Below are 20,850 nucleotides of genomic sequence, written 5' to 3'. Positions count from 1 at the left end.
GGCTCCTTGGTGGGATTGCTGGCGCCTCTGACGTGTGACCCCATGCCTGCATCCCGCCAGCTGGCCGTCACCTGTTTGAGCTCCCTTCTGCGAATCCAAGGTGAGTGGAGCAGGCGTGCTCCAGCCCTCTGCCCTCCTCCATAGCAGTACCAGAGCCCCACGGGCTGGGCCCTGTTTACAGGAGGGAGAGGAACAGTGCACAGTTCTCCTCTTGTCCCCACCCTGTCCTCTGTCTCTCCACCGTGGAAAGCGGTCCGATTTCCAGAAGAATGACTTCCCTTTTCTCCCTGTGCTCTTTCCAGCCAAAACAGTCAACACAGTCATTGAGATGGGTGACATCGGGAGCCTGTGCGAGGGGCTGCATGCCTGCAGCATCACCTCTCAGCTCCAGACCACATCCAAAATGGCAAGAGTAAGTGGACCCAAAAAGGGTTGGTGGGATCTCTCTCCGTAGAATTCTGCATGGCCCTATGCTGCCCCAGGCTCTCACACCATTTCCAAAATGAGCTGTCACCCTGAGTCCTGTTTTCTCAGCAGGTAGCAGGAGGCTCTGAGCTACGTCTGGCCTTCAGGCACCCAGTGCAAGGAGCTGATGCCATGATGTGCGTTTGTGTGTGTGTATGTGACTGTGTGTGTGTGTGCATGTGTGACTGTGGCTGCTGGGAGGTAGGCTTTGCATGTAAGCAAACACCATGGGTGCAGAAGCTGAGAGAAGGCTCAACCGCCTTCCGTATAAACAGCAGGGTACAGACAGCAGGAGCATTGTGAACCACTAAGCTAAGAATGCCCTCAAGAATGCTTTGTGTTTTGAAGAGCTTCAGCAGAGCAGTGGTGAGATCTCTCCCGCTTCTCATTTCTCTGCAGATCGTGTGCAGAAACTTCCCCCTAGAACGCACCGTTGACTTCATGGCGGCCATCAAGGAGACGATCGGGAAAGCCAATGGAGTGCGCGTGCGTGCGTGTGGGAAGTGGATGACCACCTTCCTGCAGATGCACGGGAAGGACGTCTGTTGGAACGTAAGAGACTTTCTCCCACGTGTCTTGGACTTGTTCTGGCCATTGCACATGGCTAGGCCCTGCAGAGTCCAGGATGCAGCAAGTCATTCTTTCTCCCCTTCTTCTCTCAGGTGCCTCCGATCCTCTACATCCTGCGCAGCATCACATCGTTTGCGCAGCAGAGCACGTTCCTGCCCTTCCTGTGCCAGGCGGTGGTCATCCTCACCCGCTGTCACACTGAGGCCGTAATGAACAACTTCTCCCGGCCGCTTGGGCCAACAGACAGGTACTGGCACTGCTGCCTTTGCTGTGCCTGAGGTCACAGTTGTAGCTGGCCTCTGCCAGAGGAATCCAGGGAGGAGGCAGCTTTGAGTCTGTTTGAGGTCACAAGTCACAACTTGAGACTCTTCTTTTTCTAGTGAGACGTGGAAAAGAATAAGAGAGTTTTGCCTTCAACGCTGGAGCCGGTAGAAGAACGAAGAGAAAGACAAAGAGGAAGAGGAAGAGAGGAGAAGGAGAAGGAGAAGGAGAAAAGGAGAAGCAAGGCGAGGCGAAGTGAAGTGACGAGAAGCAAAGCGGAGAAACATAGAGAGAAGAGAAGCGAAGCAAAAAGAGAAGCGAAGGAAAGCGAAAAGATACCATTAATCACATAGAGAATTGTAATTGTATTTGAATTGTAATTGAATTGTAATTGTAACACTATTATTATTAATATCTTTAATAATAAATAAATAAATAAATAAAACCACTATTTATATCAATATTATTAATATAAAAATCTCTCTGATAATGGGATTGTAAAAGCCAAATGGGAGGTGGCAAAAGTTCAGACACTCTTCCTTATCATAGCTGAATCAATTGGTTTGTTCAGAATTATGGAACAGACTCTAACATCTTCTTAGAGCATTTCCTGCCTCGGAAGAATTCGATCACATTATTCTTGGAAATCTAGAAAGCAAAGGATGATTAGTTATGGCTCTGACCGGTTAAGGACTTCCTCCCCAAGATGGGCTGCTGTGATGGAAATGATGTTCCTTGAGTAACAGACCAACAGCAAAAAGCACAGAGACCAGCACTGCAAACTGGTGAAGCTGGTTGCATGGAGGGCTTCTATCAGAATATTCTGCAGTGGTGTTAAAGGTTTGTTTCCGACTGCTTGAGTTTCCATGTGCATCCTGAATGGCCAATATGTTCATCCCTCGGTCTGTCACTGGCAGGAGATGTTATGTGACAAGAAACTGGATATGAGCAAGCAGGGTGCGCTTGCAGCCTGGAAAGCCAACTGTGTTCTGGGCTGCATTAAAACAGGGGAGGCCAGCAAGGAAAGAGAGATGGCAGTCCTCCTCTACTCAGCTCTTGCGAGGCCCCGTCTGGAGTACTACATCCAAGGCCTGGAGCCCCCAGCACAAGAAATATGCAGAGCTCTTCTATCAGGTCCAGAGGAGGGCCACTAAGATGATCAGAGGACTGGAACACATGTCCTACGAGGAAAGGTTGAGGAGACTGGGCTTGTTTAGCTGGAGAAGAGAAGGCTCTGAAGAGATCTCATTGTGCCCTTCCAGCTCTTGAATGGAGCATATAAACAGGAGAGGGAACAACATTTTACAAGGGTGGATATGATAGGACAAGGGGGGATGGTTTTCAACTAAGACAAAGGAGGTGTATGTTAGATATGAGGAGGAAGTTTTTCACACCGAGGGTGGTGACACACTGGAACAGGCTGCCCAGAGAGGTTGTGGATGCCCCATCCCTGGAGGCATTCAAGGCCAGGCTGGATGTGGCTCTGGGCAGCCTGGTCTGGTGGTTGGCGACCCTGCACATAGCAGGGGGGTTGAAACTACATGATCATTGTGGTCCTTTTCAACCCAGGCCATTCTGTGATTCTATGATTCTATGACATGTCTTTGCAACTGCATCTGTCTCTCAAATACAACAGATACCAGCCAGATGAGGCATATGTCTCCTGACGGGGAAATGTAAATAAAAAAGAATACAGCACAGTCATTTAGATAGGTGACATCAGGAGCCTGTGTGAGGGGCTGCATGCCTGCAGCATCGCCTCTCAGCTCCAGACCACATCCAAAATGGAAAGTGTAAGTGGACCCAAAAAGGGGTGGTGGGATCTCTCTCCATAGAATTCTGCACGGCCCTATGCTGCCCCAGGCTCTCACACCATTTCCAAAATGAGCTGTCACCCTGAGTCCTGTTTTCTCAGCAGGTAGCAGGAGGCTCTGAGCTACGTCTGGCCTTCAGGCACCCAGTGCAAGGAGCTGATGCCATGATGTGCGTTTGTGTGTGTGTATGTGACTGTGTGTGTGTGTGCATGTGTGACTGTGGCTGCTGGGAGGTAGGCTTTGCATGTAAGCAAACACCATGGGTGCAGAAGCTGAGAGAAGGCTCAACCGCCTTCCGTATAAACAGCAGGGTACAGACAGCAGGAGCATTGTGAACCACTAAGCTAAGAATGCCCTCAAGAATGCTTTGTGTTTTGAAGAGCTTCAGCAGAGCAGTGATGAGATCTCTCCCGCTTCTCATTTCTCTGCAGATCGTGTGCAGAAACTTTACCATCGAACGCACCATTGACTTCATGTTGTCCATCAAGGCGACCATCCAGAAAGCCAACAGGGTGCGTGTGCGTGCTGCTGGGAAGTGGATGACCACCTTCCTGCAGATGCACGGGAAGGACGTCTGTTGGAACGTAAGAGACTTTCTTCCACATCTTTGACTTTTTCTGGCTTTTGCAGTACACCTTGTGCCGTTTGTCTTGTGCTCAAGAAGCACACCATGAGCGCAGAGGCAGGGCTTGGACAGGGTGGCTGGCATGAAATTTAAACTTAGGCCTTGGCAGCATGTCAAGGGAGCAGGCACTGCTCATGTGCTGAATGTCCATGTTTACCCCCTGCATTCTGTCCAGGATGCAGCAAGTCATTCTTTCTCCCCTTCTTCTTTCAGATGCCTCCGATCCTCTACATCCTGCGCAGCATCACATCGTTTGCGCAGCAGAGCACGTTCCTGCCCTTCCTGTGCCAGGCGGTGGTCATCCTCACCCGCTGTCACACTGAGGCCATAATGAACAATTCTCCTGGCTGCTTGGGCCCACAGACAGGTACTGGCACTGCTGCCTTTGCTGTTGCTTCAGTCATAGTTGTAGCTTGTAGGCTGTTTGAGGCAAAAGTTACTCAATCATAACTTGAGACTCTTTCTTTTTTTAGTGAGACATGGAGGAAAATAAGAGATTTTTGCCTTCAGTGGAGAGGAGAGGAGAGGAGAGCTAAAAAAAAGTTGTATTATTTATTAAAAATAAATAAATGCCAGAATCCTGTCTAAGATGTGAAGAGTCTTTATTTTTATAGCTGTTGTCTCTTCTCCATACCAATTACAGAATCACAGAATCACCGAATGCGAGGGATTGGAAAGAACCTGGAAAGCTCATCTAGTGCATCCTCCTCCCTTAGCAGGAATGCCTAGATTAGGTCACACAGGAACACATTCCAGAGAAGGAGATGCCATAACCTCTCCAGGCAACCTGTTCCAGTGCTCCATCACCCTTACCATAAAGAAGTTCTTCTGCATGTTAGTATGGAACTTCCTCTGTACAAGTTTTAGGCCATTACTCCTCGTGCTATTGCTACACACCATCAAGAAGAGCCTGGCCTCATCCATTTGCCTGCCACCTCCTTTGAGATCATAGGATCATAAAACGGCCTGGTCTGAAATGGACTACACTGATAATCCAGTTTCAACCCCCTTGCTATGTGCAGGGTCGCCAACCAGCAGACCAGGCTGCCCAGAGCCACATCCAGCCCGGCCTTGAATACCTCCAGGGATGGGGCATCCACAACCTCTCTGGGCAACCTGTTCCAGTGTGTCACCACCCTCTGTGTGAAAAACTTCCTCCTATTATCTAACCTAAATCTCCCTTGTCTTAGTTGAAAACCACCCCCCCCTTGTCCTATCACTATCAGCACATGTAAACAGTCGTTTCCCCTCTTGCTTATATACTCCCTTCATGTACTGGAAGGCTACAATGAGGTCTTCCTGAAGCCTTCTCTTCTCCAAGCTAAACAAGCCCAGTTCCCTGGGCTTGATATGTTACCAAAAAATATCTGTAGATGTGGTCACCTTTTTGCCTTCTTCTGTGTTTTGTCCTCATGCAATTAAAAAGGAATTGATTTAATTGTTAATACCATAGATCCATAGATACCATAATAAAATCTGAAAGCTTGTTTCTTCCAGTTCATCCTTCATTTTCAACAACTACTTCTGTAGCTGTATTTTGTTCTGAGTTACTTGCTCTGACTTTTGTCAGCTATCCTGGTTTAATTGTGGTTTGTAATATTAGTTACTCTAAAATCTTCATTTTCTATGGAAGGAGATCTCAGCTTTCATTAATATGCAGGTTCTATGGCATGCAAAAAAAACTGGCTGGTGTGACCTCAGAATCATCAGAACTGAAAGTACTGCAAGACAGGAAAGAGTAATTTAACGTCAAACCAAACCCAACTCTAGAATCAAAACACTAGAATTTTTGTAGTAGTCAGTAGCAGACAGGAAAACAGCTTGGGCTTCCAGGCAGTTTATGTATATATATATATATGTGTATATATATATATATATATATACATGTATATACATATTTGGCACCATTGAGCCCAACAATGAGCTAGGTTACTTGGTGAATGTCTTTACTGACCTACTCTTTTTTTACCAAGATGTCCAGTTAAAACTCCCTCATTATTTTCTGACTTCACAGGAAAACCAGACAATACTTTTTTTGGCTTGGCTGAAAAAAAAAAAAACAGATTTTTGTGCTCCTTACAGTGTTTAAAATGTTATACACTGATAAAAAAAAGACTATCACAGCAATTTTTTTTTTTTTTTTGTACTTTTCACATCACATTTTTCTTCCAAATTACAAAATAACTTGTTGGGGAAAAAATAACAGCTTTTTAAAAGGCCAAAACCCATACTGGTTCTCTGATAATGTAATCTGAATATCAAGCTATTCCTTTTTATCATTTCCCAGTAATGAAATTCTGTTGGCCGTTTTTTGCCCCCAATTACAACAATTCATTGTCAACTGTTAACAAATCACACTCCAGCCCACAAAGAACTGGTCACGAAAATCTAACATTTAAAATGAACAGTTGCAGGCTATTTTATTTGTCACGTACATTTTTAACAGCGTATATTTGGGTCATGATTTAAAGGTTTTCTAATAAACAGCAAATATCAGAGGCCTTGATCTGGAATAGCAGCAGCAGATGCCATTACACATAATTTGTACACATATTATCACTGCATTGTATGACCTGTAATTCTTTTGTCTTTAAATGCTGATCTGTCACTTCCAGAGCTTGTAAAAACGTAAGTTCCTAAATGCATAATGCTGCCAAGTACAACAGTTTGTCAAAAGACCTACTCATATTCACCAGTAACTCAGCCTGTTCTTCATAATCTTGGCTATTTTCTGCTCCCAGAATGGCTGGATGTTCCCATATTCCACTTATCGAACTCCAGCCACCTCCCTCCCCTGTTTTACTCCTACCTGTCTTCCAATTCCCCATTTACCTGTCATTCCAATTCCCCATGCTTCCTTCTTTAGCTAAATGGCCATGTCCTTCTCTGATTATTTCTAGTGTTACCTCTAGATATTTTCTGAATACTGAGCATTTCTGCTGCTGCTGCTCTTTCTGATCCATGTTCAATGATTCATCTTCTAGACAAATCTCTTCGATCATTTACCTCCATTTACCTCTTTGTCAGTAGGTGCAGCTCCTGCTGTCACACCTACTTGATTCTGTTAAAAAAAATGCTTACTGTGCTTACATGTAGTCTGAAGGAAGATGCTACGGCAAAACTCTCTCATAAACTTCTCCTAATGCAGATGACAACACTTGTTTCTTAGCTTTAGCCATCATCTAACAAATGGCACCTAAAGAACGCACAATCAATGGAGAGATAGGAAATAATTTTCAAACAGCAAGCTGTATGTATATTCTTAAGTATACACTATTTGCTGTGCATGTTATGACATTTCCACGTTAGTGATGTAGGATGTTTTATACCCCCTACTTACCTCTGCAGTGATGTTCTGTCTTCCCTAACAGATCTTCTCTTAAACTGCCTTTAACTGAGCCATGGGAAATGTCCTTTGGTGCTGATAAAATTTCAAAACTTATTACTGCTTTTTGCAGCCCGAGCTCCAATGGTTATGTTTCAACTACAGTATGCAATCATTTCATTATTCTTGCAGTTATGACAGGCTCTCAAACTTTTGCATGTATTTCACGTTATAATGCTGCAGTTGCCTCAAACAGTTTAAAAACTGTCTTCCTTGAGTGCCATGTCTAAGAAGTACTATCTGGGATATGTGGATTATCTTGAGCACAGATTGTCAGCTATGCAGTAGGGAAAATCTCTATTGAACGTAGTTTTGTAGGCACTGTAGATATATCATGGAGGGAAGAGTCAGACTAGGTGATCTCTTAAGATCCTTTTAAAGTCTCATTTCCCATATTGCTACTATTATTCTAGATATTTTTTTTGAAGTTTCTTACGGCTTTCAAGATAATATCATTCCTGACCATTTAGACTTCTTCCATGCTAAGGTATGATAGAGGCATGACATTTTGTTCCTGTTTTAATGCTTCTCTTGGATGATAATAATGAGCATTTGTGTCCATTATGGAAGTGTTTTGAAGATGAAATAAGTTAAAGCACAGGTGGCTTTTTTGTTATTGTTGTTTTTTTGTTTTGCTTTGTTTTGTTTTCCTTTGCATTTGTTTACTGTAATATTAATTTTTTTGTCCCAACTAACTCTTGAAATGTCTTATGGGGAACTGGCAATGGTTCTTAAACCTCAAGAACTGCTGTTTATTAAATTCATATTGTCCAGCCATTTTTGTTACATATTTTTTTCCTTCTCAAGATGAAGTCTCAGTTATTGAAGTTGTTGTTGCAGATTTTCCCTGTTAGGAGAATCCTAGTTGAAAGATATTATCTACTTAATAATAAAAGGAAGCAAGCTGACTCCCCTTGTTTTGTTATGAGAGTCTAGGCTGAAGCCATTCAATTTTGATTTCCTCAATGAAACATTGTAATTATATACACAAAGATTTAACTCCTACTAGATGGTCATTTCTCAACCTTTTTTAGGAAAATATATGTATGTTGCTTTCTTTCTTTTCTTGCTTTAAATCATTTTTGAAGTGTTTACCAATGTTAGTTTTTATAATACCTCTTACTTTTTAATTTCTTCCCACTGTTTCACTGTTTCAGCCATGATTTTGCACACCGTAGCTCTAAAGGGGCATTAGTTCATAACGCTCATCCTTGAAAATTGCATTTTATCTCAAGTAAGGGCTTTTACCTGTAATTCCCCCAGTTAGTCAACAGCCAGCGTTCAGCATCTTCATTTCTCACTTGCATATATAAAGGAAAAACAGCAGACTAACCTTGAAATTAAATATTTCTTTGTAAGTGTGTATATGAAGAAGATTGCTGTTACTTCACAGAACACAAGCTTTAGGGTGAAAGAGTACTGGCACCAAGCAAAGGTGAAAGGCAGAAGCAGATCAATATGTATCATCTATTCAACATAACAGAGGCACAAGACCAAAGCTGTGTAGAAAACCATTTTATACCCCTTTTAAACTTGCAGAGAAAAATAGCCTACTTCAAGATAAAAGATCAAAGCGTTCAGTTTCTTTTGCAAGACAAAAGCTTGTGCATTCTGCTTCAGGCTAATTTAGAAAGTTTTAGCTCATCTTTTATGCATCTTGGTTCTGTCTGGGCTGCCACAGGACTGCAGCATAGGCTGCAAGCCTTTCTGCTTATTCTCCACTCTAATCTTCTACTAAATCAACACATCAGCATGCTGTGTCTCAATTCTGTCAAATCACATTTTCCAAAAGAAAGCCATTCCACACGGACATTTTTCACTTGCAGAAGATAAGGAAAGAGAAACAAGATCATCTCTCTTCCACATCATACTTTCACAACCACAGGCATTTGCTTCTGGCTTAGTCAGAGGCAGAATGTCAGATATCTGTGTCAGATTTTGTATGACCCGATACAGATTTCTCACATTGTTTTGCTATGTTCCTATGTTCTGACAGCATAGAAATGTAGGGGGTCATGTTGAACTAAAGAAAAGATTCCACTAAAGGAGACAGCTTGAACTCTATATTGAAAATCTTAGAGTAGGTTGCTGCAATGCCTGTGGTGGTCTCTCTATTAACTTAATTGTGGTTCTACTTTGAAGTGAAAATCACATATTTGGATTATATAGATTCAATCAGTCTCATTTAAAGCTCACTGAGAGAAGCTCCTAGGAGTTGTCCTGTTGTCTCTCTGGCTGTGTTGGCTATGCAGTGACACCCCAAAACACTTTCTTGCTTCTTCATATGAATAAATGTTCCGTGTCAGGAAAATAATATCTGCAAGTAACCATTAACAGCTACCTGGTTCAACAGAAACAAACAAACAAACAAACAAACAAACAACAAAAACCACACACTCAGCAAAAAAGAGATCAAAAAAGAAAATGTTCCAAACAAAATCAGAACTACAAAAGAACCCATACATTCCCAAGTCAAACCCACTTCTCTTCCCCTACCCTGATCCCAGCACATTGTTGCTATACATGCTGCTAGATATTTAAGAAATGGGCATAGAATCTTCATACAACAACAGAGAAGAACATAAACAAAGATTAACATAGAAGGGCAGAAAATGCAAATATTTTTTTTCTGAATCTGAAATTACCAAACATCCATACAATATCTGATGTAAACACTGTCAAAATAGCAGAGATAAATCAAATTAACTTGAATTTCTTTGGTTTTCAAAAACAAAAAGAAACCTAAACCCAAACTTCTGTTAAAGTTTCCACAAAGCTTTTTGTAAAATTTTAAAAATGAAACAAAACATATTTTTATTTAACTGTCTATTCATTCCAAATTGTAAGTATTTAGAATTAACATTTAAATTCTAAGTAAGGAATTGACAAGGACTGGAAAAACATTTTTCCACTAACATTTTAAAGAAATCCAAACCAGTTTTGCCACAACAGTATTGGTCTTTTGATTATTCTAGCTTCAATTGTAGCGTTCAGGATTGGACACCCTGTGTTTTCTTCTATTCTTGCTCCGAGGAGAAACTACAGTACTTTATGTTCATACCTTTTGTTCTCATTAAAAATAAATTATTTCATTCTCCATGATCAGGTGCAGACTTACAACAGAACGAAAGGCAGGAGAGTGAAAAAGATCAATACCTGTTTACAGCACTGACTGCTGCGATGCACGTATTCAAAGGTTGTGTGATTTTAGAAGGAGCTGCCGTGGACTTGCTCAGATTGCCAGTTGGGCTGCTACGCTCCTTAGCAGAAGGGTCATTGACTTCTGAAGATGAAACATACGTAGAGAACATTTCTATTTTAAGTAGACCTACTTAAGTGTTGAGTGTTATAATTGCTCTGAGACATTTCGGGTTGTTTAAAAATTAATATGTGACCAAAAAAAGAATTTTTAAAACAGACATAAAAATATAGCAGTCATTCCCACACAGCTAGGCAACTAACTGTACAACTGAGTACAGTTGCTTCACACTAAAGGTTTCATCCAACATTAGAAAGAACTGGAGACTTTCAAGCAATTTGTAATTGCATAAGCTGAAAAGCATTGGTCATACAAGTTCAATAAATATTTCTACATATGGTCAGATTTGTGATACTTTACTATAGTAAAAAACAAAAACAAAAAAATCAACAAAAATTCGGAAGCCCTTATTAAAGTAAAAAAATACACATATATAGATACACAAATGTGCTTCAAACCAGCCATGCATTAATATTGTCTGTTATGAGATGACACAGAGAAAAATAAATATTGAAGGATATTTCTTTCTGAAATTATTTTAAGACATAAATGGCTCAAATTTCAGTTCAGAATCATGGTATCGTAGCAACAGATCATAGAAGTACTATGTAGGTTTGCTTCCTGATGTTGTCTTGTATACTGACATGGAATTACTCATGAAATTATGCTATAATATTCTATGAAGCATTTAAGTGAATAAAATTACCCATTAAAAAGTATATAACGAATATATTGAGGAACTTCATGTTTTTGATGAAGGTTAAAACTGTACTTGTGTATAGATTTGTTGCCTTGTGGTCGAGGTCCATTTTCATCCGATCATTCTTCAGGGTTTGTGCATTATTTATATTGACATATAACTATATTTTCAAATCTTTAAAATCTTTGAATCTTTTACAAATCTTTCAAATCTCTGTTTTTTCCTTCTGTGAATCCTATCAGCCCATTCTCTCCTGTTCATCTTAAGGACACATTTTCTGTATGGAACAAAAAAAAAATAAAGACTATGTATGCATTTGAAAGCACAAGCAAATATTCTGTATCATTAAAGGTGAAGTTAGATCATTTCTATGAGCAAATATACTGTATCAGTAGTCTTGGTAACCTATTGGCAATAACAACCATTTAGCTTTGCCAAAAGGACATTTACTCTGAAAATGTGCAAAGGTTCTTAGAAGTGGTGAAGTGGATTCTGGACTGGAGGAAAAAAAGTTTTTGAAAAACACATTTACATTCCTTCCTGAATCATAACTCTCTTCCTACTATTCACAGTGTAACTGAGAAGAGCTTGGAACAGACAAATTAGGCATCTGCCTACTGCAGTACAGTCCTTGGACTTCAAGGAAGAAGACTTCATGCTTTAACTATACTGAAAGATAAAGCTGCTAAAGAAGCATGTATAGCCTAAATTCTCACCTCCTGCTTGCACAGGCATCTGTTTTCCCTGCTGTTATGGTGGTACTGATGAACCTTTTATAGCAGGGGACTGAGAAGAAAGAAGGGGTGACAAGAGTGAGAGCAGCTAAAAAAGAGGGGGAAAGAAGAAATATTCTCCCTCTTGCTCTTGCTAGCCCTTCTAAAGCATCTCTACAATGTTCTGACATCCCATAGATTCTCACTTGAATCTTGCCTTCTTTCTAATTTCCAGTGCATTGACACCCTAAAACTTCCTAAATCCCATAGTGTGACCAATTTTACTAAGCTTCAGAACATCTGCTTTTATCCGCCTTCCCCTTATGAATCATTTTAGCACTCTAACCCCTCTCTCAAAACAGCTTTTCACCTATTTTCTGTCAAAACCCTGTGAGTCAGCTCTTGATCTGATTCTGTAAAATCTGTCTGTGCCTAAGTTCACAAGAGATCTTTATTTTCATCTGCTTAACCTTGCATATATCTTTGTAGAACTTTGTTCACAAATGTTACAATGCTTCAGGTGTGTTAAATTTAAATACTATTTTTACTTTACTTTCTCCCAGTGAAAAGTCAACGGGATCTATATTTAAAACTGCATAGAATGCATAATTTCAATTACTTAGAATATTAATAATTTAAAAAGTGCTGTCCAACTAACTTCTGAGACATGGCGGACTCTCAGTTCTCCCTTGGGATATCAGCATCAGAATCATCAGAATATCTTAGGTTGCCTCCAGTGTTGTGTCTTGGAACCTGTTTGGTTATCAGTTAACTAAATCTTCCTAGCTATGAGTAGGGAGAGGCAACCTTCGTTAAGTCTGATCATGACTGGATTGGTGCTCAAGCATGGCCACCAATACCACTGAGAAGACTACAGACAGGCACATCATGGCTGTTGTTAAAAGGTCCTTTTGGCTGGGAAAGGCATAGATGTGTCCTCTTGACAGTTCTTGACAGAACAGAAATGCAAGACAGTGGAAACACTGACAAGGCTCATGTCAACAATGTATACAGTCTGTGAAGCTCAAAAAGAGATGAGATGCAGGCCTATTTAACCATGAAATTCTGCAAAGTTGATCAGAAGGAAGGGGGATTTTTCAAACTGTCATTTTTCAAGCCTAGACAAGACAACACTGAATGTTACACAGAGCCTTCAAATCTCTGGGAGAAGCAAATAAACAGGATGCAGAACAATACTATATAATAGAGAATTAACACACGCAATATTTCTTCTGTGCATTAAGGTGAAGTACTGTGAAAATAAAATAACATAAAGTCTCCTAGCTTTCAAGTCAGTGTCTGCATGACAGCTGCTTAGTGATAATGAGCCCCTGAATGATGATCTGTAGAACTGCACCAAAGAAGTATCTGGGGCACTAGCTGGAAGAGCACCAAGGCACAAAAGTTTGTTAGCATAAAGAATTGTGCAATAAAGGTCAGCAGTACTCTCAGGCAAACTGAAATCTCCTAGTAGAGGCCCGGGTAGTCCAGTAAGATCCTAGGGCAATTATTTCTGCCCCATCCTTCCTCCTCTTACCCCCTAAAAATATACAACACCCAAAGCCAACTCAGCCAACTAACAAAAGAAACAGAACAGAACATACAACAACCCCTCAGAAACAAAACAAAATAAAAAAAAAAACACCCTAGAAGTGGTTACTGAGGACATGGTATATTCAATTTGGCTTCTGCCAGAAAATGACTGAAAATGCAAAAGTAAGAATGAAGGTTATTGAAAGTGAATGAGAACATTTCATTGTTTTAAGGAGAATACGGAGTCAAAGGATTAGAATAAAAGTAAAGCATACTGTAACAAACTTAGTGATTTGGCTAATGAAACCTTCTGGAAATGGAAACTTAAAGTAAGTGACAGAAGATTGCCAAAAAGGTAACGCTTACTGAAAGGGACTTTAGATGGAGAACAGAAAACCTCTGATGAAAGGCAGAAAGCAAAGGTAACAAAGCACTTCTTCAAGAATTAAAGAGAAAACATGCAAATCACACAAAGACAAACTCAGGAAGGTTAGGGAACACATTAGGGGCTCAAAATAAAACAGAATAATGAGGAAAGGAAAGAACAACTCTTCTGGAGTTAATTCAGATTTTTGCAAATTGATTTACTTTTGGAAGTGCCTATGCTGACTCTTAAAAGCTAGGGAAAAAAATTAGGCATATCTGTTTATCTGTCAGGACTCTAATAGACAGTTTATTTTCAGTGGTTAATAGGGAATGCTCTGCAGAATTAATGGAGAAGGGGGAGAGGGCTAAAATAGCAAATTAAAACAGTCCATTGCAAACATTCCTAAAAAGTATAATGCTTTTGACACAATCTTCTACTGTATCCTTAGAATCATAATACTGAGATACAGATTGCAGAAGTCAGTGATAAGATGGGTAGAAAACTGGCATCAGGTTCAGAGGATGATGGCTGATTGTACAAAATTCATCTGACAGCTAGTTGACAACTGCAGGCCCAAGGCATTGATATGAAGGTAATACTGTTTAATTTCTTAATTAACAACTAAAATAATGGTATGAAGGTGCACACTCAGAAAGTTAATGAAGAGTACCAAAGTGGGGAGTGTGGCCAATGTGCTGGAGGGCAGACCAGCTGTTCAAAGGGACCTTAATAGTCTGTAGAAATGGGCCAACAAGAACCTCATGTAGTTCTACAAGAAAAATATTAAGTCCTACACCTACAGTTATTAAGTGTATTAAGTCCTACAGTCAGTCCAGGCAGCCGCACATCTGGGAGTTGGTCATCTCCAACAGAGTTGTGCAGAAGAGGACCTGGAGCTTCTGTTGGACAAGTTGAACACAAGCCAGGAATGCACCCTTGTGGCAAAGGCAGCCAATGGCACAGTGGGCTGTATTGGCAGGAGCGTGGCCAGCAGGTCAAGGGAGGTGTTTTTCTCCTCCTCTGCTCAGCACTGCCCACCTCATCCTGGGTGCTGTCTTCAGCTTTCAGCTCCCCACTATCAGTGACAGCGACATGCTGGAGTGCATCCAGCAGTGGGCTGGCAGGATTGTTAGAGGGACATTCAGGTTCAGCCTGAAGCCAGAGGGATATCACTGCTGCCTCCAGCTACCTACTGAACGTCAGGAGGTTATGGACTGAGATAGTGGAGACAGATCTTTTTCAAAAGATACACAGCATCAGGACAAGAGGCAAAGGATACAAGTGGGAGCAGAGGAATTCTAATTAAAGACAGGAAAACCTACTTCAGCTTGGGATGGTCAGGCACTAGTACAGGCTGCCTATCCCAGAAAGGCTATAAAATCTCCATCCTTGAAGCTGTCTTAAACTCAACAAGACCCTGAGCATCCAAATACAATTGGATCTACTTTCAAAAGAAGGCTAGACTAAAACTCCAGATATCCTTTAAAACCATTAGACAATATATATAATTATGAATACGTGTTAATTGCTTTTGAAGGCAATCAAGAGTTGGGCTTTTTAGATATCTCAGAGGAACCAAACCTTTTCTTTCACAGAAATAGTTATCACTTAACCTGTTTCTTTTACAAAGTTTTTTTTTTTTTTAACCCCAATGTATATTTCACATTAAATCACAATGTAAAAATACTCCTTCCAAGTGGTCTTCCTATGACCTGACCGCTCCAACTTGTCAAAACATAATGGCAACAAGGCTTAAGCCATAGTGAGCCTAACACACAGAAGAAGCAAAATCACTTTTCCCAGTAGCCTTAGATTTAGAGGTCCTCATTGCCACTATTAGAAATTATTCTGGACTAAAAGCATTCAGAGAAGTTTCTGTGCTAATACAGAGGGAAACCTTTTGCTACTGTTTTACAGTTCATTAGGAATCCCTTACCCATTTTCTGATAGTTCTGATAATCTGAACTGCATAGAATTATCTCTCCTAAGGACTTAAAACTGGTCCATTAACTTATATTTTCCACCAGTTATAGAACTAATGTTCTGCATATAAGTACTTTTTAAGAAACGGGTGGTTCAGAATTACTTGAATAATGAGTACTTCTTAACAGTAAAGTATGGTACTTGCAAGGCTACAATGGGCAACAAGGGGAGGATTCCTTAATAGTTACCTGTTCCCAACAGGTTTGCCCAGGGTGGAAAAAGAAAAATGCAGACACCTCTCTCCAGAAAACTAAAGCCCATCAGTAGGGGCAAAACAAACCTCTTCTAAAGCCTGATCTGTTTTCTGCAGGTATAAAAACATCGAATTCCAGCCAATGCTGCAAACATACAGTAATAATACTGATTTCCTTTCCTCTAGACCTGGGTATAATTGCTTCGGTATTACAAGGCTTTGCTTCCTGCCCCAGGTCTCATATTGTTCCAAAAGAGTTTTAATTCATTGTCAAATTCTTTGTCTTGTTTTTAATGACTAGAGGAAAAATGAACTTTACCTCATTTTCTTCCATGTGAGATGACTTTATACTTTTTTTTGTCCTAATATTCTGACTGTTTGGATTAAACATCCTTGTAAAAGGGAAAACCTAACCTGTACTTGTAATTGAAGAGAAAACACATCATATGTTATTCCCTGGAGAAAAAGAAAACACTTGAAGTAATAGAATGCTATTTCAGTAGCACTCCAGAAGAGAGACAGAGAAGTTGAAGGTGAGTGAGACATGTGAATTCACTAAGGCATTGCACAACCTCTTTTCATTGAATAAAGAAGTTGCAATTTGATGTTTTGGAAGTACGTAGATTTCAGAGCTGAATTCTTGACTGTGAGTTCAATAGGACAGGGCTACTGTTCTTCCCTTTCTTACGGTATGTAGTTTGCACATTATGAACACTATCTATTAGTGTCTGTCTTTGTACCTTTCAGTTAAATATGAAGACATTAAATTATAAAAATATATTAGTGTGCCTGTGTTCAACTTTGAACATAAATTTAAAAATTACGTGGTGTCATGGTCTTTTGAGACCCGTTAATATGTCAAAAAGACTTAGACTACAGGCATTTTTAGCAACCAAAGAATAAGACACAGATATTTTCACTTGAATTTCATAATTTTTTTTCCAGAGCAACTAGAATTTCATGCAAAAGTGTATGTGGTCTAGCTAAGCTCTTTAAATCACTCCTCTACCTAGAATGAAAATTAAATGCTACAGCTCCACAAATGGGCATAGCAAGAACAATTATTTCATTAGAGAGGGTGCACTGTGTTCTCATGAGAAGAAAACACCTGTTTTCTCTCAGTGTTTCAGCTGAGGCTGGCACTTGTCTTGCCTTTCGATAGAAGGAATCGGTCCCTGCTTTTTGTTGCTACTGAACAAGGAGCAAAAGGTCAGTGCCACCACACAGCTTTATAAATATGCTTGCTTTTCTTCAAGGTATTGTCCCAGTAAATTGGAATAGTCCTTAAGGCACTGAAGAAGAGTTGTTGCTCCAAACATTGCTCAATTTTCCCTGTAAAAGCGGGGAAACGCAGTGCATCCCTCCCCTCCCCTTCCCTTCCCTCTCCTGCACAATCTGCTAACTCTGTCTCCAGTCACCACTGGGCAAATGGACATTAGGCAAAAAATATTTAGGGATGTTGCCCCTTGTGTCACTTCTACAGAGGTGAACTATAAGGAGGCTAGATACGAACTACAGGATATGGCAGAGGGCCTAGCAAGAAGGGGATGCAACTTTTACTTCTACATTTAACCTCTGCATAAGCATTCTACATTTTACAAACATTCATGAAGCCTTCAAGAGCCTCTGGAATATATAGGAATAAAATATTTATGTTTTCTGTTAGTTTGCATGCAGGCCTAAGGCTCATATCTGGATGCAGCCTCCGATTAAAATATAAAAACATCAAATCAATTTTATCACTGGGAGTAGCTTGGTTTTGTTTATTGGGAGCACAGAAAAATTCTTCAGTGATTTTCCAAAGGCAACTTCAGGAACTGTATTGACTTTGTTATTTATTTATTAATTTATTTTTTGTTTTAAGCAAATACTTAAATTTGATTTTTACATATATAATTATAGTCAGGTTAGAATGGCTCCATTACTTTTTATCTCCTTATCATTCTTTGATGTCATAGCACTGCAGTTTGTGCTACTGTAAAAGAAGCAATACTTAGGATTCAGATGATAAAACCCTGGATCATCTGTATCTCTCCTTGGAAGCAATATGCTGACAGATGTGTGGCTTGAATCTTTCACAAGTTTTCATGTTTATTAATGTCAAATCCAAAACACTGCATTCGGGCTCTGAAAATTAAAGTAGGTTATTTCCAACTCGGTAATACTGTTTCTGAAGCCCTCATACATGCTTTATCTACACCTATAACATTTTCAAATGGCCCAGCCTGCAAAGGAGATGCTCTCCTTCGATATTTCTCACAACCCTGATAAAGTGTGAGGAAAACAACAGGATTCCAGACTGCTATTTATCTGGAGTGCTTTGCCCAAGGGACATATCCTATGGGGTAGGAGGGGGGAAAAAATACCTACAGATGCATTTTGTTAATGGATTCATGGTGTACAGATGGAGCTGATGTAATGGCTTGTCCATTGTGCTAGAGTCTCCTAATCCAACATGCTGTATGAAGTAAAACAGCTGTCACAGAAGCAACAGCAGGAGACATATCATGCTTATAGCCCAAGTGTGGAATGTGGGCCTGAAATAATCCAAGGCAAGAGAATCTTGGTGAATCTGAATCTCAACTTCTGATGGCTCTGACCACTGGACTATAAAATATGAGGACAAGTCTGTTTTTCTCCCTGTCAGTAGTGCTTTGTGTCTCCAAACTTGAATGCTTTCTTAGTAGAATTATTTGGAGAATTTGACCCTTACTCAGAAAATGTTTTGAGATAGTGCAGACAATGAATTTAGTACTTTGTGTGACTTTTATCTGAGCCTTATACATACGGATGCATGCCTCTGCCTGTTTTTACTGCTAGAGCAAAGAAAACATCTGCAATCCTTTGAATTTCAGAGATCACAAAACAAACCTTCAACCCCTCCCATCTCAGCAGAGAAATGTACAAATTCTGATTCTTCCTATTCCTCCAAGTCAAAAAAAAAAATGAGGGGGGTTGGGAAGGGGGAAGATGTTATCTGTCATGTTCTTTCTCCTTTTAAATTCTAGTTCTGCTTCAAAATTACAGCAAATCTCAAAAGCGAGAGAGGCGGGAGGGCAAACAGAACTTCAAAGGTGAGATATGAACTATTTTCACAAAACAGTATTTTTAAGAGTGACATTGCAATGGCAGAGAAAATGGCATAATGGAACAGAGGATTTTAAGACACAAACCAGTCAAGGACAAGTATTTGGCCCTAAAGGCTCCCTCCCTTTCTTGGACAGGTGTGGGGCCTTCTACTGATCTGACTGCACGCCCCGGGCTCAGAGAACAGTGCTGTATCTTAAGACATGCATGCTGAAATGGCTTTACCCTATAAATTCCTATCTGTCATGCTTTGCTGATGAATTAAATGTTCACATTCAGGTCTTATACCTGCACAGATTTTACAGTAGATTGAGAACTTTAATGAAAAGAGCATGAATCACACAACACTGTTTGAATCTAATTTCCCTCAAGGCATTTCAGGCAGTAATTCTTATTGACCTTTAATTTTTTAAAATTGATAAATTAACAGCATTAATAAAATGTTACAGCCATTAATGTTTCCCTATAATTGAGCAGACAGCAGCTAGCAATTCACCAACAAGTTTCTGTGATTTGATCCCATCTCGCAGTCTTAATGCATGCCATTACATTACTTGTTGTAAACATTTGTGTTGTCCCTCATCTTTCTCTTGCCCCGACCTAAGCAAATAAACTGACTGCCAGCACCAGCCTCACGCTTCTCATGTGAAGAAGTTTCAAAGCCCAGTACTGTAAGAGAGAATCCGGTGTACTTCTAAATAAATTCACAGACTAATTTGCTTAATAGTTTCGAACAATTATGGTTATGGCCCCGGCCATTTGTCTAGAAAGCATTCCGTGGGAAATTAAATGCAAGTAGAAGAAAATCATTCTTGAATGACGTTCTTTCCTTTTTCTTTCCCAGTACTAAAAATGTCTCTCCAGAATAAAGTATTTTTCCCACATTCATTTTCACTACAAAAACAGTGCTTCTTTCTTACATTTTGAAAGCAATTTTCAGGAAATAAAGAGACATCATTTATGTGTGAGATTTCTGTAATAAAAAAGTTGGCTTTTTACATTGTGGGAATAATACAGCACAGCTGAATATGGAGAGTTTGCAGAACTTTTTATTGAGATTTCTTTCTTTCATACATATTAGGGCTGCTCCTAAAGTAATGCCTCCTATTTTATTATCTTGGCCCACCAGGTCAGAGTTGGATCTTTTAGACATCTTTATTAGAAATAATGCTGCAGAAATGACCCTTGTCTTTCCTTTGAGTCTAAAGCCAAGGTGGTGTTACTAGGATTTGTCTGATAAATATCATACTGAATCTTAATGCAAAAAATTACAGTTGGAGATTTATGCAAAAATAAACAGACCCAGCAACCAACAATCCTTGCCTTTAACAGTGCCAGAAGATGTACCCATGAATTTAGAATGTGGCTTTCACCAGAAGGGGCAGTAGAATAAGTCATAAAATGAATAAGCAGTGTGTAGTTCATCCCACATTTTCAAAGGCAAATTCAGTTTAGATAACCTCTATCAACATTTTCTATTTTTTTGTGAGATTCAAAGCTACATATTAAATATTACCTTTCCACTTCATATGCATTTAGACGGATAGGAAAGAATTGCTAAAATCTGTGTCTGGATAGCTATGAGCCTTGAAAAAATTCATATTCTCCCATCACTTTCATAGTTTTCTTTTAAAATATTTCTAGAATTATTCCCTAATTGGTCTCTATACTTTATTTTCTTTTGGTTTCTCTAATTCTTGGAAGAAAGATAAATATGCCCCATAATGGACTTCTGCTTTGCTTATTTAACCTGATAAGGATCTACAAAGATTAGTTTTCTTTTCATACCTTTACCAATAAGGTGACATTAGCAATCGGAAGATATTCCCATTAAGCCTCTGATTCACGCCATACAGAGATACAGCTTTACATTTCTCTGGCAGCATTGCCCTTGT

The 20,850-nt window shown here is 39.9% G+C and overlaps 1 protein-coding gene across 1 annotated transcript in view; it reads left to right on the top strand.

Moving 5' to 3' along the window:
* Window positions 1-1,721, top strand: part of LOC122177418 (maestro heat-like repeat-containing protein family member 2B) — a 34,725-nt gene extending 33,004 nt beyond the window's left edge. The window contains exons 14-18 of the mRNA XM_042866795.1: window positions 3-100; window positions 303-412; window positions 865-1,017; window positions 1,128-1,282; window positions 1,416-1,721. Coding sequence (XP_042722729.1) covers window positions 3-100; window positions 303-412; window positions 865-1,017; window positions 1,128-1,282; window positions 1,416-1,467 — 568 coding nt within the window. The 3' untranslated portion in view covers window positions 1,468-1,721. The remainder of the gene's footprint in view (window positions 1-2; window positions 101-302; window positions 413-864; window positions 1,018-1,127; window positions 1,283-1,415) is intronic.
* The last annotated feature ends 19,129 nt before the right edge of the window (window positions 1,722-20,850 follow it).

The sequence above is a fragment of the Lagopus leucura genome, unplaced genomic scaffold (assembly GCF_019238085.1).
Source record: "Lagopus leucura isolate 7727_CA_CO unplaced genomic scaffold, USGS_WTPT01 Super-Scaffold_100001, whole genome shotgun sequence".
Taxonomy (NCBI): Eukaryota; Metazoa; Chordata; class Aves; order Galliformes; family Phasianidae; genus Lagopus; species Lagopus leucura.
The sequence above is the reverse complement of the archived record's forward strand: the minus strand, read 5'-3'. Positions and strand labels throughout refer to the sequence as shown.